Raw genomic sequence first — 27,991 nt, 5'->3', positions numbered from 1 at the left:
CTGCGGCGTGCTTTTCCTCCCGATGGCTCTGGGCTAAATCAAGCGTCGCGCGCGCGAGACAACCGCCTAAAACTTTTCCTCTTGAGTTGAGCTTGGCTGGAGGCGCGGAGCCAATCTGGGGATGATTGACAGGCGCGCGGCCGCGATGGAAGCGAGCGCGCGAGTCGCCCAGCGGTCACGTGGGTTAGCAACAGGCAGCAGCCAGTGAGAGGCTAGAATGTCAGGTGGTTCTTGTCTGTCGCGGGCTCGCACTGCGCATGCCCGGAGAGGGGGAAAAAGGAGGCTTCCCCCTCCTCTCTTTCCCCCCCTTGAAGAGCTTTGGGCTGAAGGCTGTAGAGCGCTTAGTAATGAGAGGGGCCTTGTTTCCATGCTTCAAAAGCAGCTTGTTGCCATCCCACAGAGCCTCTGAAAGTGATGATAAGCCTTGTCCTTGTGTGCCTTCAAGTCCTTTCCCAATTATGATCAGAGAGGGCTTGCCTTGGCCTTCCCCTGAGGCTGAGAGAGTGTGACCTGCCAAAGCTGCCAAAATTCGAGCCTTTGTGGAGGTAATGTAGTTTGACACCACTTGTAACTGCCATGGTTCAAAGCTATGGGCCAACTTGGGCCCTCCAGATGTTTTGGATTTCAACTCTCACCATTCCTAACAGCCTCAGGCCTTTTCCTTTTGCCCCTCAGCCGCTTAAGCGGCTGAGGGGCAAAAGGAAAGGGCCTGAGGCTGTTAGGAGTGGTGAGAGTTGAAATCCAAAACATCTGGAGGGCCCAAGTTGGCCCATGCCTGATCTACAGTATAGAATGAATGAAGTTTGACACTACTGTTACGGCTTTGGCTCAATTCTCTGGAATCCTGGGATTTGTAGTTTGACAAAGTCTTTCGCCTTTTCCTCCAAAGAGTGCCAGCTACGTGGTGAGTCGTTTGGAGTACATCTCACCATATTAAAACAGTGGATATGGCCCTTAATGAGACATGCTGCATTATCACAGGATACCTACGCCCCACACCACTGGAGAAATTACACTGTTTTAGCCGTTATTGCACCACCTGACGTCGGGAAGTAGCAGACAGTAATGAAAGGGCCAAGACATTGACATCTCTGGCCCATCCTCTGCTCAGATATAAGCCTTAAATCAAGAAACAGCTTCCTAAGATCTGCAAAGATATTAGCAAAAAAACCTCAGCAAGCAAGAGTCCAAAAGTGGCAGGTGAAAACCCAGAACCTCAATCAGTAACAGATACCAGATGAGAAACCCCCTCCTGGGTACACAGAAAGCTGGGCGACTTGGAAGATGCTGAGCTGACTGCACTCGGCACCACAAGATGCAGAGCCAATCTTAAGAAACTACAAAGTGGAGTCCACAACATGCGAGTGTGGAGAAGAACAAACCACAGATCACCAACTACAGTGGTTCTCAACCTGTGGGTCCCCAGGTGTTTTGGCCTACAACTACCCAGGCCCGGCCCAACACGGGACGCCGACCATGCCCCCGCGTTGGGCGCCATGTTGCGGGGGCGCTATCGAGCCCCACAGGAGGTGGGGCCACATCTGGCCCTGCCTCCCGTGGGGCTCAATAGCGCCCCTGCAACATGGCGCCCAAAGCGGGGGCGTGGGCGGCGCCCTGGCCCCACCTCCCGCGCTGCACTCCCTGGCCCCGCCCCCCCGCACAGTGCGAGAGGCGGGGCCAGGGAGTGCAGCGCGGGAGGCGGGGCCAGGGAGTGCAGCGTGGGAGGTGGGACCAAGTTTGGCCCCGCCTCCCGCGCTGCGCACCCTGGCCCAGCCACCCTGGGGCAGCCAGGCTGTGGCAGAGGCCTTCCAGGCCGCAGCAAAGCCTTTGCTGTGGCCTGGAGAGACTCCCGCTGCAGCCTCGCTGGCCCAGGCCGGCTGGGCCAGGGTGCGTGGTGCAGGAGGCGGGGCCAGACGTGGCCCCGCCTCCTGCATTGCGTGCCCTGGCCCTGCCTCCTCCGCCACCCGCAGCGCGAGGGGCGTGGCCACGCAACACAGGTGCGTGGTCGCGCGATGCGGGGGGCGGGGCCAGGTCTGGCCCCGCCTCCCGCATTGCGTGGCCACGCCTCCCGCACCACGGGGGGGGGGGGAGATTTTTTTTTCGCGTATGTTTTCAAATGACCTCGGGCCGGTTCTGCAACTACCAGAAATCCCAGCCAGTTTACCGGCTGTTATGATTTCTGGGAGTTGAAGGCCAAAAACATCTGGGGACCCCAGTTTGAGAGCCATTGACCTACTACAATGCTGCCTAAGCCCTGCCACGTACACAATGGAGGACCTTCTCATACCACAGGCACTCCAAGTGGCCAGCTTCTGGTCAAAGGAAATTTAGTATAATGCCCAAGTTTTTAACTTTATGGTTTTTCTATACACTATAACTATTCTCAATTCGCTTCTGACACGATAAAGAAATACCAAACTACAAATCCTAGGATTCAATAATATTAATGCCACAGCAGTTAAAGTGGTGCCAAACTGCATTAATTCTACAATGTAGATACACCCTGGCACTATGCACTACACTACACTGACCCTTTTTGCTATGCAAAGTTTTGGATTTTATGTATATGTGTTCTGAGTGTGATGGCTTCCATTTGTTTCAGCTATAAGTTTCCATTCCTGGGAAAAATTCCTTTACATTATGAAGTCCTTGGACTTGTGGTTACCTGATATATGGAATAGCCTGCTGTCATTTATTGGAGGCAATCATAATCTGTGGGAGTGGCATGTTGCTTTAAAAGGGTGGGCGTGCATTTAATATTAAGCATCTATGAACTAATTTTTAGCATTCACATAGTGTGCTTTGATTTCTTGCGTTTTGCATTTCCTGTAATATAAATGTGAGATTTAGATGTTAAGCCTTGTTTTACATTCTTGGATATTTCTTTCTTTGCTTGCAGTTATTTCTTCTTTTTAAATAATGTATTTGATACCATTTAGATTTGGGTCATTGTGCATTCATTCTGTGTATTTTTTTTGGATCATGCTGGGCTCTGCATTATCTTGACGTACTTTTAATTATTGGGTTAATATAATGTTTCAAAAAGGATACATGGTCTTCCTGTTTGGAAAGTTGTATGATGGTCTCACGCCAAAATGTAAAATAGTTTTAGCTTTATTTCCTCATGGCTGCTTGGAAAATATTAACACCTTCCCCCCTCTGAAGACAAAAATTCACTTCTTTCAAATGGCTGCAGGCTTGGCAAACTCCCATGTTCTTTTCATGAGCACAGACTTCTGACACATTCATTTATACCTGTAAGGAAGGAAATATCAAGGTATGCACACAGCAATGTTGTTGTTGGTTGTTTATTTTAAATATGCTTATTCAAACTCTGGATTCTCAAAGGAGGCAGGTTTGTGCCATAATATTTATTTGCCTGAAATAATAAGATTGAGGAGCCAAGGTGATTGTAAGCCCTGTGTGGGAGCACAATGATGTAAAAGCAAAATAGCAAATGTAGACATCCTTTTATCTAGATCTTTTAAGGGTGAGACAAATATGTTTGTAGTAGGCATGAGAAAAGAGATAAGATTAGAGACCAGGATATTCCCTTATACAACAGTGAAAGTTAGTACATTGATTTATCTGTTTATTTACTTTGTAGTATGCAACGGACTCTTTTCAGCTGGATTATTCCAAGACATTTCTGGAGAATAAAACAAACATGCAACAATAAGAGAGCAGAGTAAATAGTTAGCAATATTATCAAAAACTTCATGGTAAAATACCTAAACATCCTGGGTAAATATAACACTTCTTCACAATGCTAACAAGACATCAACATAGATTCCAGACCAGAATTTGGAACAGTTATTTCTTTGGACTACAAGTAGGACAGTGATGTAAAAAAAATGGACAAGATTTCCATATACTTAATAATTGTTCAGAGGAGTGGATTTGGGGAGATGAAGCCTGCAAGACGAATTAGATGTACTGAAATTTGTGCTGCACATTGCCAGAACTTGAAGTCATTTCTGACTTATAGGGAACCTATCATGGAGTATTCTAGGGCTGAGACTATGTGACTCACCCATAGTAGTCCAGTGGGTTTCCTATGATTAAATGTGGAATTGAACCTTGGTCTCCACATCTGTACTGTAGAATTAATGTAGTTTGTCACCTTGGGTCAATGCTATGGATGCTTGGAAGTTGTAGTTTGGTTGTAGTTTGATGAGGTACCAGCAGGGAAGCCTAAAGACCTTGCAAAAACACAACTTCCATGTAGATTCACCCATAGTCTTAACACTCGCATTGTGCTGCCAAGGTATTTTATTCCCTTTTCTAAAGTTCCCTGGATCCCTTACCCAGCTTAAAATCCTGGACATCCATCCCCAGAGCTGTGTGGCTATGTGTTGGTACATGTGTTGTGTCACCAAAAGCTAGCTGGAGGGTTCCTAGAGGGACAAAACATAGCCCAGTCTTTTGTAAAGCACTGTAACAGTTCCTGCCTTGCCAAGATGATAGGCCTAGAGCAGGGCCTCAAGGGTTTGATCTTATCACCCTGGTGGGTTCAGCAGTCATTTGAAGGGCATGCAGCAGAATGATTCCGATAACATCAAATGCCCCAGTTTTTATGGATGCCCAGGCAAATACACAAATCTCAGTGGAAGAACCATAAAGGAAATGGGGTCACTTTAAATCCTGGCCATCCATCCCCACACAGTCCCAGCTGCCTGCAAAGCTCTGTGGTTCAGGATAAATAAGATGTATGTATTGTGCTGATGCAATGTCAATGCATGAAAAATCAGGAATGAATGGAAAGGATTGGACATAGGCATATGTAAAGCAGGTGATAACTGAGTTTGGCTATTTATGTGTTAACAAAGACCTCAGAATATCCCTCTTCTCTTGTACTTTATTAGGGGATCAAAATGAGAGTTGTACAATAGGGTGGAGGCACTTTGACTCTACAGCAGAAAAAATATTTTTAACTCCATGCCCCATAGGACCACAGTTCTAAACTAAAATCTGTGTCGCTTCTCAAAAAGTTGAGCGCTGGACACTATTTATGGTTTCGCAACCAGTATTAAGAAAAGTATGTGGAATCGCAGTTCCACAAAATGTGTGAGGACTTTACCCACCCATGATCTAAAATGGGTGTCCTGACTTGATGATTCAGTTACTCACTGCTGGATTTGAAGCCAAGATAAAGAGTAGTTAAGAAGCAGCCCCACAGTCTACAGGGATGTTGTCATATGCTTTAACATTCACAGTAAAAGACCAGCCGTTTATCACATTATTAATCAGGCAGAAGTGGAGCAGGGCACACTATTCCCAGAGAGCCTGTGCCAGCCTGACCTTTCTTTACTTTCTGGCTGCTTTTATTTATTCACCACAAAAGTCTTCCCTTCTTTGTAGAGAAAAGTTTCACTTCACTGGTAGGAAATCTTACTTAAATCTGAAATGCTTTAGTCTGTCCTTAGATGACCCCACTCCAGGGTATTATTGCCCTTTTTCAAGAGAAAAAGACCTGAGTGCACCATTCCCACTGAAGATGTGAAGTGCCCCATGCAGTAATCCTATCATTTCTTCTGATTTATATTCTCTTCCCTTATTCACTCCAGTATCCCATTTGCCTTTTCTACAAGAGTCACACATTGTCCTAGTTGCTACAAGGGTTTTACTGAAATAACCCTTGAAGCAAATTTCCTTTTAGGTCCACTTTTAGGTCCATTTAAAATGCACTTTTTCCTCTTGCTTCATTTGACCCAAATTTATTATGTAACATTTGCTTTACATTTTCTCTTCACCAGCCCAAGTTCTTATCAAAAGCAACATCATTTTGAAATGACACAGACTGTCTTTCCTTATAATTTTGAATTTTGTACCTTCCAGACTTTGCTATCCTACTTTCTCTTATTAACTGTTTAACTATTGATTGTTAATAATCACAGAAACTCTAAGGATATGAAGTTGCACTCTTTTATAACTCCTCCATTGAGAAGGGTTGGATGACATTATGAAAGATTATTCCTTTTCAGAGTAATTTTCTATATTTTAAATCATTTATTTATTGATTTATAGCTTTATACCCCACTTTTGACAATGTTAACATGAAAAACAAATCAGTATGAAAACAAGTATTAACATTTTAACAAAAACAAAGCTTGAATATGAATGCAATGTTCCAAATGTGAACTTTCAATACAAAGGAACCAATCACCAAAAAAAAAAAAAAAAGATGCAATATGGACTGTACAGAGCTTGGATTCCCCTCTGACTATGTTTGCTGGGTATTCTCTGAGATGTAGTCCAAAAAATTAAGGATTCTAATATTAAGGATTTTAGCTAGTTAGCTATTCTTCCTTTCAGAGTGTTCTTCATCTCCTTATTCCACTTGTGTATCACTTCTCCACTGCCACTCACAGGAGTCAGTTGACATCTTGCTACTAAGCACACATAATATATATGATTTCCTTAAGTGAAACATTAATCTGTTTCCTCCAAGGACTGTGCAAACTCAAATATATATAATATGAAGGGAACAAAACCAGAATCCTTCTATTTTGACCAATTGATCACCTATCTCAACTATTTGAATATTATTGGGTAGTTGACATAAGGTTTATCTCTGAAAGGCTTGTGTTATGCACTGTTTCTAGGAAACAGTATTCATTTTCATAAATTGCATCCCTACTGTTGTGGTATGTGTTAATAACCTATATTAAAGTATTTTAATAGACTTCCGAGTCTAGTCCAGCTTTTATTAGTATTTAAATCTAAACAAGCAGGCTTTATAGGCCATAAACAATGCAATGAGACTCTGAGATAAAGGAACATCCTGAAATAAAATGTACCTCTTTAAAGACATTTACTTAGTGGTAATAAAAAGAAAAAAATCCTGGAAGAGTAGCAATCAAAGTGTTTGCCTGGTGCATTTATTATCCTTTCAGCAACATGACATGAAATGAAGACACTATTGTTTATATTCAGCCAATTTCAAAGATGTTTGCACATTCCACAAAATGTCCATATTTACTGGAAAGCCATTTTCCTTTTACAAGCACAAATATCCTACCATAAATAGTAGCCCAAACCTATTGCAACTGTGCTGGCAAAGTGGATGCTGTTGTATAGATTGAGCGTCACTTATCTTGAATTCTAAAATACTCTAAAAACCAAAATTTTCCACATGAAGGGCTGAGATAGTGACACCTTTATTTTCTGATGGCTGACTGTACATATACTTGTACAAATTTTTTAAAAAATATTTTATATAACACTACCACAGGCTATGTGTAGAATGAGTATATGACACCTTAATTGATTTCAGGTTTAAACTTGGGTTCCATCTTTAAAATAAAATATCTCTTTATGTACATAAATACAGGTATTTCAAAAAACTGGGGGAAAAATCCGAAACATTTCTAATCCCAAGCATTTTGGATAAAGAATATTCATCCTGTGTCATATAGTGCTTGTTGTATGTGGACCGTACATACATTGCATTGTAAGGTTTATAGCATATTGTACAAGCTGTGGTGGTCCTCAATTGTCATGCTCAGCCATTCAGCACGGAGGAGTCTAAAAACAAATTTGCCCATATCTTCAGTCCCTGATCAGAGATAATGAAGGGATTTTTCTAAGCATAATTGATTATGTGGATGGATTTCTCCCATTGTCTCAATGCCAGTGGTCAAAACCAGAATCAGCTGACATCATTTCCCAGTTGCATAGATAGTAAAGGATTTACACTCTGACTACAAGATAATTGTTGGTTAAGAAGGCTCATTCCACCATACTAGGGTAAGATGTTTTCATTGTATATAAAGTGAAGACTTTCTGCCAATGGCCATATTTTTTGCTTGCTTAGACACTTAAAAGTGAATTTGTGGTACAAAATTGAACACTACTACTATTCTTAATAAATACAATCATATGAATCAAACATAATAAATTGCGACAGGCACAGAGTCAATTCCCTAAAGATAAAAAAATTCCACAAACCAACCTGACAATATTTAATACGGAAATATTTCTGTTAAGAAACTCTGATTTACAAATCTTAATGTATATCTTCACGTCACATCTCCAGGGTCAAATTTAGTGATAATTCCGCTCATCTACATGAGGGATTTTTTTTTCAAATTTATAATTTCCAAAGGGCACATCTGCTAACATTCTATTATAATTTTCTTAACTCCGTTTCTTTCATTAAGGAGCTAATTTTGTTCCCAAGTGGATCATTAGCTTTTACCCATTTTGATTAATTTAATTTGTACTATGAAGAGCTACCTACGGCTTCATGAACTAAATGGGAACTTTAGCTTGCATTATAACATAGTCTTTGGGAATCTTGTCAAATCTAATTGCATTGCAAGGAATTTAAATTCATTTCCTGTGACATTATTTCAAAAGCTATAAGATGCAAAGTGTGTGCTACCATCATCACGTGGCTGTCTTCATTTCATGAGATGTGGGCAGGGCATGTCTCCGGAGTGTAGCTCAGCAGCTCCCAAATTCCTGATATACAAGGATGCTAACTTGACGAAATGTCTGAAGCTCTTTCTGAGCTGCTACATTTACAGCAAGGCCAAAAAGAATCTTGGTAAATGGCTCTCTCTGAGTTCTACCAATATCATTGATTTGCCCCTGGTGAAACTTTTGACATGTTTATTGTAGAATACTATTTTGGCAGTTTGCCAACAAAGGCATTTATGACTGCATTTCTGTTCATCTTGGAAAATATCCCAGAATACGCTCAACTCTCCTCTGGACGAAGACTACTTTGAACGACAAGGAGTAGCTACACAATTGACAGGTTCTTTCCCCAAGAGTAGTTATGGTATTGGAAATAGCCACAGTAAAATGGTAGAAGATGAGTAGCATTTCTGCAAGTTTGGATCTCATGGTTCCAAAGCTCCCGACCGAACATGACAGCCCCTCGGATTGGGTCCAATAATTATGCCAGCCTGGAGCTATGCATAGTTAACTGAGAATGGGACTGGAACCTGTTAGGCAGATATTTTCCCAGTTTCAGGCTACGAAGAGAAAAAGAGTTAATGCAAAAGCATATGCAGTTGGCCATCCACTGGAATTTGGGGCACAGGAACTATGCAAAAGAAGAAAACACAAATAAAACACTGTTAATTTTGCCTAAGAGAACACCTCTTTAGCGATTTCTAGGTCCTCCATTGTGACCCTCCAACTCCACTAGAGGTTATGCTGGAGGACCTAGAAATTCCTAGAAAGAACAAGTCTCTAGGAATTTTTAGATCCTCCAGCACAACTCTATGATCAATATCTGGTAGAAATTGACCACAGAGTTGCACTGAGACACTATCAATCAAATCTCTGAATAATTAAAATCCACAAATGTGGAGGATTAACAGCACTGAGTTATGTTTCCAATGCCCAAGGGACACTTCTAATCCATGACCCAGCTCCAAAACCCTTGCAAATAAGCCACCAAAGTTGTCATAATACAGAAAGCACACATTAAGAATGTCCGATTCACAAAGCAAGAACAATTTCAATACTGGGTAGGCATTCAAAAGACAGCTGCCTGACACACACTCAAGCAGGAGTCCATATTTCCCCTCCCCCCTCATATACACACAACCAGCCATTCTGGTATGGCCCACCACCAATGAGATCAAACTCCAGGTTTAATTCACTTTCTGGTGGTTCTCACCTTCCCAGGGTTCTGCCAGAAATCACAGACTCCAGGGAAGGAGATACCAGATGGCCAAGGAGAAGATGACTCCTCTTTTCCTACTACTCTCTACCTTGCCAAGCATCGTTGTCTTTTCTAGAGAATCCCATCTTCCCATATGACCAAAGTATAACAGTTTCAGTTTAGTCATTTGGCTTCTGAGAATGTTCAGGCATTTGGGCAGTACAAGCTACTGTATAACAAAGCACTACTGTATTATCCGTGCATTTTACTGCAAGTTGCTTTAGAATTTTATCTCACTGACCCTCAGTGTGGAAAAATGAAACAACAGCACCTCCCCATGGCCGAGTTGAGCACTGCCGGATGCTGGAGATGAAAACAGTCAAGCTTTGCCTCTGTTTATGTACTGTCTGTCTCTGTCAATTGTATAATGGCATTGAATGTTTGTCATATATGTACTGTAATCCACTCTGAATCCCCTCGGGGAGATAGAGCGGAATATAAATAAAGTGTATTATTATTGCACCCCTCTTAAGTAATGTAATTGCACCAGTTTGCCAATCCGTGGTCCTGCAATTAGACTTCTGCATACACTTGTTCATCTTACCCACTGATATCAGGTTAATGGCAGCATGCTGGTACAGAAGTGGAAAGGGCCCATCAGAAAATGATGTGGTATATTAAAAATAAGGTACACTAAAACAGTATGGTAAGTTATCAATATGCACAGGAGGCCATTATACTCTGTAAAAATGGCTACTACAGTATTACCACCTTTATAGTGATTTCTTCCTTTTATTTCCTATTCCTTCTGTGTTCATCCTTACACTTAGGAAGGAGTTGTGCTGTCTTCCAGATTGATGGGTGTCAGGATTTCCCAGGCTGCATCATGGCTTGCTTAATGACCTCCTGTATATTTTCAGCCAAGCTTGTCTGATGCTCAAGCATTTAACCTCCCCAGCCTATTTATCTTGGCTGACCATCTCCTTCCATGGTTCCATGATGTTATTTCATCTGGCAGCCTTGAGCATTTCTCTTTCATTGAAACCCTTGCTTTATCTCAGTATGTGCAGGCATACACACCCTGGTGAATTATTGCTATAATGAGATAAAGATCTCTAGGCAAGGAACAATTCTTATTATAAAGTCCCCCTGGTCCTCCAAGAGACCTCCCCTGGGTATATATTAAAACCAAAATGGCCACGCACAATCATTTAAATCTACAAAACTCAATTCATTTTTGACTCCCTCCAGGCAATTGTCTTACAAGTGACCTAATACTGTAAGGACGAGTTGTGACTGTCTCCAAAGAGTACATGGGAACACCATGCAGCCTTTCCCCAACATTTTCAGAGAGACTCAAATTATTTCTGCTTTCATGTATTTCATTTTGAGAGAGGACCTTTTCAGATCTATTAAGCCAGGTTCTTGGGTGGAGAAAAAAAGAAAAAGAATGTGCTCCAGAGCTAACTTAGAAGTTACCAAGAGGTTACATACCTTAAACATATTTTAATTAAAAACTGGTTATTTTCATCAGTGAAAAACAAATAATAGTCAAATTCTATATTTCCTGCCAGCATATTAATCATTAGATGTCCTATGTTGTTGTTCAAATTGTTGTTTTAATACTACTGGTTTTATTTTGTATTGTACTGTGTGTTTTATGCATTGTTTTAGGCACTTTGTGCTATATGTAAGCTGCCCCAAGTCTCTTCGGTGAGATGGAGGCAGAGTACAAAAATTAAATTATTATTTATTATTACTACTTCTACTACTACTACTATATGTTACTGATTCTCATGTGTAACTCGGATTTGGCTTCAGTGGCATATGTCTTGATTATATCCCATTTGGATGATTCTAGCACACTTTCTGCTGAACTGCCAATAGAAACTATTCAATAACTCCAGCAGCTCCCGAATACTTTGTTAAGCTGCTGACTGGGGCTGCTTATAGGGAGGATATAGGCCCTTTGTTGAAGCAGCTCCATTGGCTGCCTGTTCATTTCTGGGCAGATTTCATTGTGCTGACTCTGACCTTTAAAGCCCTATATGGCATGGGCCTGAATTATATGAAAGACCATAACCAAAGAAATGACTGAAGACTTGCTTAGCTGTGAGGAAAAGAGAGCAGTATTAGTCGAATAGGTGGTCCACACATCAGTGCTAGTCCTATGAGCCACTGGTTGCACGTCTGCACCAGCTTCCAAGAAAGGAAGAAGTGTTTATGGGTAACAGGCATAAATATGATGTGTATCCCTGGTACAGAAGTGAAAAGAACCCTGCCAATCCAATATATTAGTTTGAGAGGCACTCAATGTAATTTATTTCAATTCAGAGGATACAGTCCTCCACTTACATACAAAAATGCCTCTTCTAAGGGTCGATTACAAAATGCATTACTTATGTGAATGCAATTAGCACACTTTGTTTCTATGTTTTAATTGCAATGGGAAAGGGAGAGAGATTAGGATCTAGAGCAGGGGTCCCCAAACTAAGGCCCGGGGGCCGGATGCGGCCCTCCAAGGTCATTTACCTGGCCCCTGCCCTCAGTTTTATAATATAATATTTTATATCATTTTTAATAATATAATATATTGTATATACATATAATATTGATAATAATATTATAATGTTATACAATATAATACTTATAATACCATATAATAATATTAATTATATGTTATATATTACATATAATATTACAGTATAGTGGTATAGTTCAATACAGTAATATATAATGCTAATATTGTGCTATGCTAATAATATAATATATTGTATGTATATACAGCTGCTCTGAGTCCCCTTCGGGATGAGAAGGGCGGGATATAAATATAATAAATAAATGTAGTAAATGAATAAATAAATAATTTTAGACTTAGGCTCGCCCAAAGTCTGAAATGACTTGAAGGCACACAACAACAATCCTAATTAACTTGACTATCTCATTGGCCAGAAGCAGGCCCACACTTCTGATAGGTTTATGTTGGTTACAATTGTTTTCATTTTTAAATATTGTATTGTTCTTTCATTGTTGTTGTTCTTTTGCACTACAAATAAGACATGTGCAGTGTGCATAAGAATTTGTTCAGGTTTTTTTTTTTCAAATGATAATTCGGCCCCTCCACAGTTTGAAGGATTGTGGACCGGCCCTCTGTTTTAAAAGTTTGAGGACCCCTGATCTAGAGTGTGGTGTTAGAAAGGGCTGACTCTGCTCAGCTTCCAAGATCAGACAGTGCTTTAGGGTATTTAGGCCATTCAGTGACAGCTATTTCCATAAACTATTGCAGAAGGGAAGAAAGCATACACTTTAGTCCCAGTCACTCACCTAAACGAGGGCTTCCAAACAAATTTGGAAAGTGGAAACATATTGTCTGATTTGCATGATTTGTGGAATACATAATTTGGCCCTAACAGTGTGGGCCGCAGCATAAGCATACACCATCTCAAAGTTAAGAAACCATGCCTTTTCTTTAAATGTCTTGATTTATTTACACACAAACTGAAGCAAATTCCAAAGATTGTTAAAACTCCTACACCTAGCAAGCTACAGTTTCTTTAATCAAGTATAGTCTTAGTTTAAATCAGTGGTTCTCAACCTATGGGCCGTGGCCCAACAGTGGGCTGTGAGAATGAAAATCTGATCTACAAACCTCCTTCCTCTTTATTTTATTTCCACTCCTTTTCGCAGAGCTGACCATTGCATTGGATAGATCACATCAGCTCTAGATTATTAAATATGGTTTTCTGGGGGCGAGCAGATGACGCCTGCTGGATGGCATATGTTTTATATCAGAAACTAGAGCTAATGTGGTCTATCCAATGCAATTTTATGAATCAGCACCCCAAATAACCAAACCAAAAAGTTGACCAAAAACTTATTTGTAACCCTTTTGGTATTAATGATGGAGAGTGGTCCCTGGTCAAGTGGTCCCTGGTCAAGTGGGTCCTGGTCAAAGTGGGCTGTATGGTCATGTTTCAGAAGCATTTTTCCCTGACATTTCACCCATATCTATGGCAGGCATCTTGGAGGTTGTCAGGTCTTTTGGAAACTAGGCAAGTGGGGTATATATACATATATATATACATATACATACATACACACACACACACAGATTTTGTTACAATTTCAGAATGGGATCACAGTCAACAAAAGCAAAATGTTGTGCACACAGTAGACAGTAGTCCAAATGAATGAATGAGTGTTTAATTGGGCTGCAATCCACGAAATCTTGACTCAAACTTATTTGCTACAAGTCTCTTTGTTGCCTTTGCTATTTTCATGTTATGGAATAGGAGCCTCTGGTGGCCTAGGGGATAAAAGCCTTGTGACTTGAAGGTTGGGTTGCTTACCTGAAAGCTGCCAGGTTCAAATCCCACCCGGGGAGAGCGTGGATGAGCTCCCTCTGTCAGCTCCAGCTCCATGCGGGGACATGAGAGAAGCCTCCCACAAGGATGGTAAAACAGCAAAACATCCGGGCGTCCCCTGGGCAACGTCCTTGCAGACGGCCAATTCTCTCACTCCAGAAGCAACTCCGGTTGCTCCTGACACGAAAAAAAAATGTTATGGAATCTATCATGCATGAGAACATATATAAGAACTACGAATGATAGTCTTTTTTAACAAGAGGAAATGACAAAATCATGTTACATTTTTCTTCATTAGTGAGAGCTATAGTTCCAAAGGATCAGTTAAACTGCGTAGTATGATTACCTTGGACAGCTGGTAGGGGGGAGTGATTGTGGGTGGAATCACGTATCTATGGTGCTATGTGAATAATCATCTCTGTTGTATGACACATTATCTGCTGCTTATGACTGAAAACCATTTATGACCAACAACTGTAATGATTTCCCTGCTCTAAAAAAGATTTGATATACAGGCAGTCCCCTTGTTACAAACAGCCGATCTGCAAACAACTCATAGTTAAGAACAGAGCTGAGACAACAGGAAGTGAGAGAAATTTACTCCTAGGAAAGGAAATTCACTCCTGAAAGAGTTAATCATGGGGGAAAGGTGTTTCCACCAAGGCTTCATCACCAATTCTTGTTTCCATAACAAGCCAAATTTTTCAAAATCCAATTTTCACAGGGAGAGAAAGTGAGGTGAAATCTTCTGAACAGGGGCACAGTCAGAAAAACCAACACCACAGGGGTGTTATCCCTTCCCTGTTCTATCCAAAGTTTGCTTATATATATTTTTTAAATGTGCCTGTTCCGATTTACAAATTCAACTTAAGAACAAACCTACAAAACTTACATTTTGTTCGCAACTCGGAGACTGCCTGTATATAAAGATATGAAGTTAGCAGAAGTATTTCAACTTTTGAGTTTTCCATAGTTTTCGGTTCTTCCATCTCTTCACATATGTACCGTAGTTGTTTTATACAGAGCAGTGCAACAAACACTTGTTTTGGGATGGGTTGATTGAGAGAATTTTTCTCCCCAAAACATACTTTGCAACCTTCCATAATATAGCATCAAGTGGAGAGCAATATGTATCTGCAAAATGTTCTTAGTCTACAAACTTATTCATATCTACTCAAAGGTAGGAAGTCTAAATACTCACAACATCCTGTTTGATCTGGGAAACTAAGCAGGATCAGTCCCAGTTGGTGCTTGGATGGGAGACTACCTATGAGTACCAAGTGCTGTGGGTTATTTTTTAGAGGAAAGAACTGGCGAAACCACTTCTGTGTAATCCTTGCCTAAGAAAATTCGAAAAAATTCATTGGGTCATCATAAGTTGACTTGAAGGCACATTCATACGTACACACGGTTAAATGGTACTCATGGGTAAGTGGATTTAGGGTTGAAAATGTAAATATATGTCTTAAGCATTCAGGCACCTTTTTAAACAAATAGTAACTCTGTAGCAATAGTAATTGGATATCTTCTCTAAACATTCTCCTAAGCATGCTACAGTTTTAGCAAATAAAGAGCATACTTGACAGTCTCAGAGGCATACAGCAATAAACACAGGTTGTCATGCTATACACTTGAGATTGAGGCTTCAGTAATCTTTCCACCCATTCATTGACTGATCAATCATTTGAAGAAGCATTACTGTCAGAAAAAATGTACCACAGAAGCCATTATGTATGCTTATTGAAAGAGTTGGCTCAATCAATTATTTATTTGCCAAGTTCAAGGGCCAAACCCACTCTGCAGCAGTTTTGCATATTAAGGACAACTACTAGTCAGAAGGAAGAGATGAGGATACATAAACAAGTCAATCTGGCGACAGTACGATAGTAACCTTGTGTGGAGATTGCATTGCTGTTGATGTAAGTTCATACTGCAGTGAATGAAACGATGGTCTCTGAAATAGTTCCCTGCTAAAGTAAGTACTGTAGCTAATAAATTATAGAGGCTTCCAAGTTACTCCGAGGGAAAATGTGCATTAATAGTCTATACATCCATCTTGATGTTGTTATTTTTACTGATGAGCCTCTAGTGATTCAACAAAAGTCAGCTTGGTAGAACTTTGGTTATGTTGATCCTTGGCCAGTAGAAACCAAGCTTTCAGCGGGTATTGACATGGCGAAGTCTGTTGTCTATGTGTTTCATTCTGGATTTGTGATAATCTGTAGAGCTTTTTCCCTTTAAGCATGTCTAGAAAAGAAAAGAGAGCCTTTAAAATAATCATTTATGTAAAAATAAGAAAAATACTTAACAGTGAGCCCTTGGTATCAACTGGGGTTTGGTTCCAGGAGACCCCATGGGTACCAATACCCATGGATGCTCAAGTCCCATAAATATATACAGTGGTGCAGTAAAATAGAGTTCCCTATAGAGTGACAAAAATGGGGGGGGGGGGGGTATTATTAAAAACGCTTGCAAGCATTGGATGATTGAATCCAGAATGGATGCAGAATTCATGGACACAGAGGGCTGACCATATAGTCATCCCTCCACATTTGTGATTTTGTCTTTTGTAGATTTTAATTTTTACAGACTAAACTGTTCTCTCTAGCTGTTGTAGCTCAGCCACAGCAGGCAGGGACTGATGGGGTTACTGATTATTTAGAATCAGATGGGATTGTGGGCTTTCCTGGGATTCATTCTGATGCAGGCCCTGGGATTCAGTCTCATGCAGAGCCAGAAAATGAAACTGCTTTAGATACAGGCACAGGTGGGCCTGAGAATATAATTGCCTCTGATCCTCCAGGCCTTCAAGGCCGTTCACGGGAGTTGGAATCATCCTCTCCAGATAAGGAGTCTAGCAAAGACGAATTGATGAAAAATTCTCATGGGAACACACCTGGTGACATTGACCTAAGCTAGGAGGCTCACCTGCAAATTCAAGCAGATAACCAGCTTCTTAGATTATCAGATAACCCTCCTCTCCACACGCCTCCATGGGAAGGGAAAGTTCCAGGGGAGTCATAATGCTTTCATGTCTACATATGAGGAGCTACGTGCTCTTTGCTCTTCAGTTCAGGTAATGTGGCTTTCAAGTTACAGTCAGGCCTGGGTTCTCTAGTTCTTGTCTTGGTTTTGGGATTCCAATATTCTGGGAGTTTTTCCATGTTCATGTTGTGTATTCTTGTTCAGGTTTTGCTTAGGGACTCAAGTTGCTTTGGAATTTGGGATTGTTCTTGAATTACCTTGCTTTTGGATTTACAAGAGATATTTGAGTGCTGGCTTTTTGGATTTTATACCTTCTTTCCTTATTCCTGCTTTTTACTTTATATCTTTTGTATGCTTTTTACAATAAACTGTTTGCCTTTATTTATTTATTTATTTATTTATTTACAACAGCTGAGGGGGCTCAGGGCAGCTTACAAAAATTGGCAAAATGTAATGCTCAAAATACAATCATAAAATCAAAACAATATAAACAGATCCATTAATAACATTGTTAAAACACATTATAAAAACCTTAAAAACGTATATATAATTACTTTACTCTGGACTCTTGTGTGATGCTCTGGTCATAGGTGGCTTCAGGTCTGGGTTGCGACACTAGGAATCTGTAGGTCCTCCAGTGTGACACTATGATCAACTTCCTCTGGTCATGCTGAAGGATCTAAGGATTTCTAGAGAGAACGCCTGTCTAAAGACCTCATCACACTTACCAATTTAAGCATCATAGGATACTTGCCAGGTAGTTGAGGGATGGATGGGTATGTAACCCATCACACAATGTCCCTCAACTTCCAGCAGAGACCCCACACCCAACCACATGTGGAAACATCCTAGGATGCTTCCTTGTCAACATGAGAAGCTTCCCATTTTGTGCTGGGGGAAGCGTTGCTGTTTGCCTGTCATTTTGCCACACATGCTGGCGAAACAGCATCAGGGATGTGTGATAAGGTCCTAAGAATCAGTTCTCCAGTGCAGTTCCTAATCAGCTTCCAGCGGAAGTTAACCATAATGTCTTTTTTCACTTTTAGGGCTGTGGGTGGCTGTGCTTCTAATCTGAGTGAATGTGGAGGACTGACTGTATTTCATTGAATAGAGAGAAGAAGAAGAAGAAGAGGAGGAGGAGGAGGAGGAGGAGGAGGAAGTTGTTGTTGTTTGTTTGTATCCTGCCTCCATCTCTCCGAGGGGACTCGGGGCGGCTCACATGAGGACACAGAGTTCCAGGCTGGGTCAGGAAATTTTGCCATCTGTGGCAAAGGTAAGTTCAATGTGCTGAAGCAAACACTTTTCTGGCAGTTGAGTTTTATTTGAACCTTGGTATTTGCAAAATGACCTCTGCTGCCTTTCAGAGCAGCAGGATAGTTTTGAAGGTGCAGAACAGGCCATATTAGACATGAAGGATTATCCTCTAATTCAAGCCTTAATAGAAGCAATTAGTGAAGGTGCTTCCAGTTCTGTGTCCTTCTTCCCATCACTGGTATGGACTGGCCAAGCCTCTGTGTATCATTATCATAGTCAAATGCAGTGCTTGTTCTACAAACAATTAAGCCCATTTAACCCAATGTGGAGACAACATCTTAGTTTTTTCATTCTTCTGCATGAGATGAAATGAAGGATATTTTACATCCCATTTCTCACACTAGTTTCCGTTCTGAAATATTATCAATGTATTAATACTGTCAGTCTTCCACATTCACTGAAGTTAGGGATGCAGGACTTCCACAAAAGTGGGGAAAATGCAAATACCCCCCCCCCCCCCGCTTTTTTAACCAAAAAAAAAAAAGCAATTCCAGCGCAATTCTAGATCAACTGGAGGACCTTTCTGGCAATCTCTAGGTCCTCCAGTTGATCTAGAATTGCGCTGGAGGACCTACAGGTTCCTAGAGAGTTAATAAATCTGCAAAAATCTGCAAATGTGGAGGTCCGACTGTAGTATAACAATTTATCATAGACTAAATTCAACCAAAAAGCTAAATACAGAGAAAAATGATAAGATAGAAGTGAATATATTTAACTGTGAAAAAGTTCCTCTTTTGAGATTTAGGCAATATTAAACATTAATGAAAGCTGATTTTATGTCTGTGAGCCCTTATTCAAATAGAGGAAATATGTCATATATAATTTTTCATTGGGATGGTCATCTCTACCAAAGGGCTTGGGTTTTTTTTCTTCTTCTGAGCACAAGAATTAAAGAGCAAATGGAATGTGTATATGTGTGGAGATACAAAGAGGCCTTTTACTCCTGGTTATTTTTCAGGATAGTCAGATGAAAATATCTGTCATCTGATTATTTTTGTTTTGCGTTTAATAATTTCCTTCCAAATATTTCAGGGGAAAATGTATACTGAATGACTCAAATTATTGCAAAAGATTCCCTCAATACACATACAAAATATACATGTTAGACTGTTCCCTTTGAGTATAGAAAATGACTTTTTGGGACTGGGGCATCAACTGCTGATATTAAAAATTAGAATAGAGCTAAAGAAAAACATTAACCCAGCCATCATGCCAAAATACAACCTGAAGAACATCCATGTAGAATTTAAAGATAATGTAAAAAATAGATTTGCATTATTAAGCCTAATTCACTGGAAGCCAGAAGAACTCTGGACTGAAGCCAGGGACACTGTCAGGGAAGAATGTAACAATACACTATCTGCAGCCAAAAAGAAAGAGAAGCCTGAATGGATTACAGATGAAACTCCTCAAGCAGTTACAGTTAAATAAAAAACAAAAGTAAAACAGAAATAGAACCAGGGCCAGAAATACAGCTGTTGAAAGAGTTCTACACAATGAGAACTACAATAATAATAACGGCAGAGAAATAGAAGATGACAAAAAAGAAAGAAAGAACAAGAGATCTCTTCCACAACATTCAAGAACTCAAAGGGAAATTTAAATCTAGAATGGGATTGCTCTACTACCAGGAAAGAACACATTTACATAACCAAAAAGAAATAAAAAACCAATGGAAACAATTCACTGAAGAACTATATAACGGAGATGAAAAGATGGTAATTTTGTTCAAGGAATAACAATTTGAAGATGAGCATACAATTTTAGAAAGTGAAGTGGGAAGTCATGACTCACTAGAGAAGACTATAATGCTTGGTAAGGGAAAAGAAAGATGGCATTATAGACGGATAGACCCAGGTCCCTTCGACACTGCTATCTAAAATCCAAATTATCTGCTTTGAACTGGATTATATGGCAATGTAGACTCATATAATCCAGTTCAAAGCAGATAATGTGGATGATCCACTTTGATAATCTGGTTTATATATTAGTGTAGAGGGGCCTTAGGCTGGATTATATGATTTTACACTGTCATATAATCCTGTTCAAAGCAGATAATCTGGATTCAGAAACTGGATTATATGGAAGTGAAAACGGGGCCTCAATCAAGGAAGTTACAGCTCTGAGTTTGCAAGATCTGAGGGGTGTATTAGATGACAGAGTGACTCAGAGATCTCTCATTCATAGGGTCATCATAAGTGGAAACTGACTTGATGGCAGTTAATAAAAACTATGGCTTGTATATACTACAGCCAGGTGCTGGCACAAACCAGAAGATTCTTACACATGAGTGGATCCCATTTATGTATTCCCCAGTGAATACTGCAACAATTGCACTTGAAATGGGAACAGCGAGGATATTAGAAACAAGCTAAAATACTTACACAAGCAAAGAAGATGAGAAGTAAGTAAAAAACCCCAAGAGAGCATAGCAACAGAAGTTCTGTTCTGTATTTTTTATGTTTTGCATGTTGTGATTCCTCGGGACAGTCTGCAAGGCAAGATAGACATATTTGCTTTGAGTTACCTTGATTGATTCATGACACAAAACAAAACAAGCCAACAAATACAACTAACAGCCTCTCAGTCATACCTATTACTTTTAGTGTAACTGTACTGCTTTGGTTGTATTTTTTAATTGGTGTCTTTAAGAGGCACTTATAGGTCCCACTGCTGTAACTTGTAGTATTTCTTATCATCAGAGAATGCCAGGTGTCATTAGAAGTCTCCAAGGATTCATTAGGTTCTCTTGAATAATCATGCTCTTTCAGTTCTTTGCTGTTTTCACCAATCTGTCAAACAAAAACAATGGACAGAGTTATGCCAGCTACCAAAAACAGAAACTACTTATATTCCCATTCTTAAGGATTAAGAATCCTTAACTGCAATATGGGTTGGAGTATGCCTCATCTTAAGACTCTGAGGAGCTCCGGAACAGAATGTTTATTTAACTAATGTACACCTTCCAATTTACTGAACAAACTGTTGGTATCATTTTTGTGTGGAGCCTTGCCAACTAAATTTAGTAGATTTTAAGTGCAGTGGCATTGCTAATGCACAGAAGACTTACTACACATTACTGGGCTCCACTGAGTTTTTCCCCTTCATAATCTTTCCTAGAATTTGAAAAGAAAAAGTCATTTTGATTAGAGCTCCCAGAATCCTTCAGCTAGCATGGATATTCTGGAAGGTATTTTTTCCCCAGTCTGCTCCCTATGTTCCCTGTCTGCGGATAGTGAAAAAGGAGGAATAACCAGCTTGGGTTGAGGATAACTAGGCAGCATTCACCAACATGGCGCTCATCAATTGTAAATCAAGGTTACTGTACTGCACAAACTGAGCAAGTATGAGGTTTAAAGTAGGAAGACTCGGGACAAATGGCCTCTGCCCTAAAGAATTAAGGGAAAGATCTTCTTACAGGGCCCAGACCATTGATCCTTTGGATCCAAAGTGCAGACCTGAACGATGTAGAGTAAGATGGGTTGCTTATGTTACAGAAATCTGGCTTCACCTATGGAGGCGAACAGAGGATGTTTCCCACAGTTGCAAGAAAAGCAAATACATTCTGAACAAAGAGATACTTTAGCAAATATAGTAGAGTCTCACTTATCCAACATAAACGGGCCGGCAGAACGTTGGATAAGTGAATATGTTGGATAATAAGGAGGGATTAAGGAAAAGCCTATTCAACATCAAATTAGGTTATGCTTTTACAAAGTAAGCACCAAAACATCATGTTATACAACAAACTTGACAGAAAAAGTAGTTCAATACGCAGTAATGCTATGTAGTAATTACTGTATTTACGAATTTAGCATCAAAATATCATGATGTTTTGAAAACATTGACTACAAAAACGTGTTGGATAATCCAGAATGTTGGATAAATGGGTGTTGGATAAGAGACTCTACTGTACTTTCATTCTCCAGTGGACGAAGTTGGTTGGATTAAAACTCCCCCCATGTGCATCTGTAGCATACTAAGAGATGTGCAGAATCTTTTTGTCAATCTGATTTGTTCACATGATGGACAGATGGTGAGGACGGAAGGAAGGAAGACTGAATAAAAAGAGGCAGGGAATTTCTCTCCAACACTTTCTAATTTATTAAAGAACAGAAAGTTACATAGATACAGATACAAATATTCATATTCTCTTTCAGAATTCATTAAAACACTGTACAATTTGAATAAGTTTTCTTAATGCACTTTCTAATTACAATTCTTTTTCATCACAGTGGGATACAGTTCTCCCTCACTACACATTCCTTCTCAGTTGAATAATTAAAATTTTGCCTGTGGAGACATCTAGTGGCAAAAATTAGGTTTGACAGAACAGTTCAGTTGGGTTCCACAGGCAAATCTTTTTATAATTAATTGCTTGCAAATGAGCTGCTGAAATCGCAAGATTTCTAAAGCAAAGTATATGAACAGAATCATGAAACTGCTATCCAGTTGTTTGTGATTTTAAACAAGCTTGTTGCTAGATTGAGAGTTTTTACATAGTTCTCTCCAAACATGTTTTATGTATAGAAGGAAACTTTTCCTCCCAACTCTCTTACTTAGCAGGAAAGTGAAAATAAATTTAACAATTTGTAAAACTGCTCCCTGTGCCTGTTATTAAAGTAATGATAGTAGACTGCTCATACCATTAGCACAATTTTCACCTCCTAATTCTAATTCTGTTGTCATTCCAAATCCATTGGAACTTAGGGCATTCTACAGTTCCAAATATACACATTTAGAAGAAATTCATAGCAATAGCAATAAGAAAGAGAAATGCTGTTGACATGAAATGGCATGCTAGGAATATATTTCTATTCTATTCTAGTTTCTGTTCTAACACAATGTAACGGATGAGCACCCACTTCACTTTGTTATTGTTGGAGAAATGGACTGGAAAGATTTTTTTTAAAGAAATACTGCACCATTTAATGGCAAATGATTCTATGATTCTAAATTGAACATAGAATAATTTTGAAATAGTGTTGCTTCAGGAATTTGTGCCCCTCCTCAAAACTGTCATGGAAATTGTCAAGATATGTATTTTTATGGCATTGTTATTTGCATAACTAGATCACAATGCAGGATTTGCCATCTGAATGGCAAAATATGGATTTTTATTTACACAAAAATGAAGCATAACTACAAATGCACTCAAGGCAAGCTGTTTTCTCATGTGGATTGAATTAAATAGAGTCCAGGTCTAAGCCTTCCATAGGAACGACTGTGTGTAGAATTGCATGACTGCTGTACTACATTATACACAACTAGCTTTGCCCGGCCACAAGTTCCTGTGGCTTATGGGAATCATTTTTTGTCCAGGTGAAATAGCAGTGAATAGCCTTGCAGCCTCAAAGCCTGGCCATTTTCTGGAGCAGCACCCTCAATCAAAGAGCTGCTGTGAAGCCTCGCTACTTCCTTTGTAGGGGAATCATTGTTTGGCCAGCTTGAATTGATTGAAGAGTCTTGCAGCTTAAAAGCCTGGCTGCTTTCTACATAGGGCATCCTTGCTAGGCCAGGTTGAATGGGACGTAGTAGCCTTGTGGCTTCAAAGCCTGGGGGGTTTTCCGTCTAGGGGAAATCTTGGTTGGCCAGGTTGAATAGCACTGAATAGCCTTGCTGCTTGCAAGCCTGGCCGCTTTCTACCTTGCAGAATCCTTGGTTGGCCAGTTTGAATAGGAATTAATAGTCTTGGTGTGGCAGGTATGAACGCTGCAATTAGGCACCTTGGTTAGCATTTAATGGCCTTGCAGCTTCATCCTTTGTTGGGAAGTGTTAGCTGGCCCTGATTGTTTCCTTTCTGGAATTCCCAATTTCCCTGCTTTCAGAGTGTTGCTCTTTATTTACTGTCCTGGTTTTAGAGATTATATTGTTCTGTATTATTATACCTCAGTAATTATTTCATATTATATTTATAATCTTATATTATCTGCTTATCTAAATGGCTGTATAAAATCCACACTGAAGTGAATTATATGGCAGTGTGGACTCAAGATAATCCAGTTCAAAGTAGGGGTGTAACAGTAGATAATATAAGATTATAATTGGTAATATAGCTGTGTGGAAGGACCTTGAGTCTACACTGCCATATAATCCAGTTCAAATCAGATAATCTGTGTTTTATAGGCAGTGTGGATCAGGCCTAAGTGCACTCTGCCTGTGTCCTGGGTGCCATTTTAGCTGAGGGAGTTGTTAGGAAATGAAGGGGGCGGGGCCTAGAGGCAGCGGGGGGGGGGGGGGCTAAAGGCAGCAGAGCCTACATTTCTAACTGGCAGTTAGGGGGAGAAAGGCTCTTCCTCACCCTCTGTAATTTGGACTATTTTTCTTGGTTTTTTAATTGAAAGACATATTTTGGATTTCTATGTCTTTTGTAGCCAAATTTGGTGTGATTTGGTTCAGTAGTTTTGTTGTTTACTTCATAGTAAAACGAACATTACATTTTTATATATATAGATGGAATTTACATTCCTTTCCGTTTTCTGCATTCCATTGCTATTACTAATTTGATCAGGACACATTGATTTTAAACAAGCTTTTAAATCTTGATTTCAATATACAGCAGGGCAGGGGATACAAGTTTCAGAGAAATAGCTTGAGGGGGCTCATCAATCCTTGTTGGCTAATCATTAATTCAACACGATACCAGCACACACTGAGTAGTCACATCATCATTGTCATTTTTTTAAAGAGTGGAAGTCAAAGGTTAATTGTTTATATTTACTATCCAATTCAGAGCAACCCTGTACTAGAGATTTAAACTGAGAGTTGTTTGAACTTTACAGTCCAAAATGTCATACTATTTGTTGGAATTACAGTTTAATTGGCCCCTTGGGGTTTTGTACGCTGTTTATTGATTAAGCTCTCAATAGATTTTTTTTTTTTTTTAGAAAGTGATTAATTCTACAAGTTGGTTGCCCGGCTACACGCTAACATCTTCACAGCCCCATGCCGTCCTGGTCCTTAAGTGCTTTCAGCGATAAAATAAACTAAACTCAAGTTTAGTTATGCAAAAGCCAGTAAGAGAGGCATCACAGAACTTGAACGGTTCAGAACTACTGCAACTGATGTGTACTCTTTAACATTTATTTGATGCCAGCTGTGCTTGTAGCGCTCTAGAGAAAGCAGAAATGGTGCATCCTATGCCCAGAATCAATTCACATAAAGATCAATTCATGAAAAAGATATTCATCTACAGCAATCTAAACCTTATCATTCTCAGACTCTTGGGTAGATTTTTTTTTCCGTGTCAGGGGAGACTTGAGAAACTGCAAGTCGCTTCTGGTGGAGGGAGAATTGGCCATCTGCAAGGATGTTGCCCAGGGGGCGCCTGGATGTTTTACCACATGGGAAGCTGGAGCTGACAGATGAGAGTTCACCCTGCTCCCCAGAGTTTAACCCATTTCTCCACCAGGGCTCCTCTTGTGTAGCTAACACATCATATGAATTGAAATAACAATTGTCTGTTTGGTGATAAACATTTTCCATTTTCCAAAATGACTTCTAATTGTATCTATGATTGCCCAGATCTACATGTTACAGAACCTATACAAATGTATCCTTTCACATTTTTACTCGCATCTAGGAAGTAAATAAAATTTGAATGAGAAATAAAACAAAAAGTGAACAGTAAGAGATCCTTACCTTATACCAGGAGACATTTGCCCCTGTTTTGACTTGTAGATCTTTAAAAACCTTACAAGGGAGTGTCACATCTTTATTGCATTCTGCCACTATCTGTAGTGTAGCACCAACAACTCCGTGAATCATATGCCAGACTACAAGAAAGGACACAAAGAAAGGTTATTTCTAAAGAGGGATTAATATCACCAACTGCAGAAGGGATGATTTCCCTCGTTGTGTTTGTATTTCAATTTTTGAAACTATACTAATGATAACTATCATCAAAGTATCAGATAAAGTTTAGGAGCAAAGCATTTGAAAGGTACATAAAAGAAGAAAAAGACACATTTGTTCTATTTCAACATTTTGCTAAAAAGGAAGGGTTTGGGGAGCAGGAAGAAACAGATCTTGAAAACAAAAAGAGAAAGGAGAAAAAGAAATAGGGAAATATTTACCTAGGAAGACAAAACGGTAGCAGTTTGTTGAAGCCATGAGCATGTTGTAGAAGTGGTTGATCTTGGCTGTTTTCAGAACAAGATCTGAACAGAAGTGAAAGTGATGACATCTATACTCATTACTATTTAAGTCATGAAACAGTTGGGATTCCCCTACACAAAATATCTTAAAGGCCATTGCTTGAGGGGAAAGCCCCATAAGCTTTCCTAGTTTGTTCTTTACTCTGTGAATACAATATTCTGGCAGTCTTCTCAGAAGTGACCCTACTATGAAATTTGGAGTCGAGGAAACAACGAAGAGTGCAACATTCTCCCTCCTCCATTACTGAGAATGTCTTGTCCTTTTTCATCCTACTAGTTGCACTTAAGGTAGTGGCACAATACAGTTCAACAGCCATATACATTGGGGGATATGTTTCCAGACTTACCTCTATTAGTGAAAATCATGGATAAGGGCAGAAGCACATCATTCAAGTCACATTCGAGAACATAAGAAATTAAAGTTCCCCCAGGACAAGTCTATGGGCAGCCTCTGGAAGAAGCATAGCATAAGGTTGCTCTGGCATGTGGAGATTTGTAAAAGGACACCATGATGTAATGGGTTGACTGGAAAGACATGTGTTGACAGCTAATTGGCTGAGCCAGTCAGAAGCCAGAATTCCGATTGGCTGCTGTCTCTAGCTTGCTGCCATGACAAACGGTTTAACTGCCACTTTCACCTCGGAGAGTGAAGAGAGCGCTGACTGGAAATGGTCAGGAAGGAAATAGCTGCCAACTCTCTGAAGCCTGATTATTTATAAGGCAAATGAGGCACATTTAAAGACTGTATAAAAGGACTATTCCCTCTGTTCTCTGTGTGAATTCAGAGAGACTGTTGTATATATATAGTTGCCCTGTTTGATCTTTTGAATTGAAGTAAAGATACTGTTACTTGTTACACAAGCCTGAGTGACACTTTATTGTTATGGTTGAGCCTTCTGGCTCCGGTACTAGGAGACGGGGTCGTAAGACTCCTCGAGAGTCAGACTCTTTTGAGGAGCGTGAAAGGAAACGGCTCCGGGACTTATTTGCAGAACCAACAGATGAAGACTCATTTGAGGGTTTTACCGAGGGAATGGAGGAAGAGATGGTTAGCTCAGAGGAGGATGACATGGAGTGGACTCGTGTGAGGGAGGATTTGGGTGTCACCGGCAATGATAGCATGGGAGGCGATTGGCGGGTTGCAGGATCAGACCCATGGATGGGCTGGAGGGATGGAGCGGGATCCACAGCTGGGGATGCTGTGGGGCGTAGTCAAAGGTGTTTTAGCTCTGATGAGGATGATGATGATGAGGCACCTGGAATTAGGATAGCAGCTGACAGCGATGAGGAGTTATGAACTGGGATAAAATGGGGTTTAGGATCAATGGCTAATTGCGTTGGGCAAGGTAATCTGGACGAACGCTTGGGCTCTTGTTGGGGAACTTCCTGAAGACGGGTGTGATTCGTTGCTGGATACGTAAGTTACTAAGGACACTGGGCATAGACGGCGGGAGGAACTGTGTGGGGTTTTTCTGTGCAACTTGTGTTTAATCTTGATAGCTTGGACCTCCGTCGTCTTTTTGACGGACATTAATTACCTACTCTGGATT

The 27,991-nt window shown here is 40.1% G+C and overlaps 1 protein-coding gene and 1 long non-coding RNA gene across 4 annotated transcripts in view; one reads left to right on the top strand and one right to left on the bottom strand.

Annotated features, from left to right (window-relative positions):
- Positions 1–26,878, bottom strand: part of cd83 (CD83 molecule) — a 62,014-nt gene extending 35,136 nt beyond the window's left edge. Inside the window, exons 1-6 of one of the 3 annotated variants that reach the window (XM_008108812.3) lie at positions 26,361–26,440; positions 25,927–26,060; positions 20,879–21,077; positions 20,670–20,776; positions 13,972–16,233; positions 3,099–3,255 (exon numbers count right to left, since the gene is read on the bottom strand). In XM_008108812.3, coding sequence (XP_008107019.2) covers positions 16,144–16,233; positions 20,670–20,776; positions 20,879–21,077; positions 25,927–26,060; positions 26,361–26,403 — 573 coding nt within the window. In that variant the 5' untranslated portion in view covers positions 26,404–26,440 and the 3' untranslated portion in view covers positions 3,099–3,255; positions 13,972–16,143. Of the gene's footprint in view, positions 1–3,098; positions 3,256–13,971; positions 16,234–20,669; positions 20,777–20,878; positions 21,078–25,926; positions 26,061–26,360; positions 26,441–26,788 lie in introns of those variants that run through there. The other 2 variants (XM_062980687.1, XM_062980686.1) reach the window with 2 other exon arrangements.
- Positions 278–25,946, top strand: LOC134298975 (uncharacterized). The gene is made up of 3 exons (XR_010006123.1): positions 278–545; positions 18,018–18,244; positions 25,173–25,946. It is a non-coding gene; the product is annotated as an uncharacterized LOC134298975 (long non-coding RNA).
- Positions 26,879–27,991: the final 1,113 nt, after the last annotated feature.

Source organism: Anolis carolinensis, chromosome 4, assembly GCF_035594765.1.
Source record: "Anolis carolinensis isolate JA03-04 chromosome 4, rAnoCar3.1.pri, whole genome shotgun sequence".
In the NCBI taxonomy this organism is placed as follows: Eukaryota; Metazoa; Chordata; class Lepidosauria; order Squamata; family Dactyloidae; genus Anolis; species Anolis carolinensis.
Note: the sequence above shows the minus strand (reverse complement) of the source record. Positions and strands in the feature narration are given on the sequence as shown.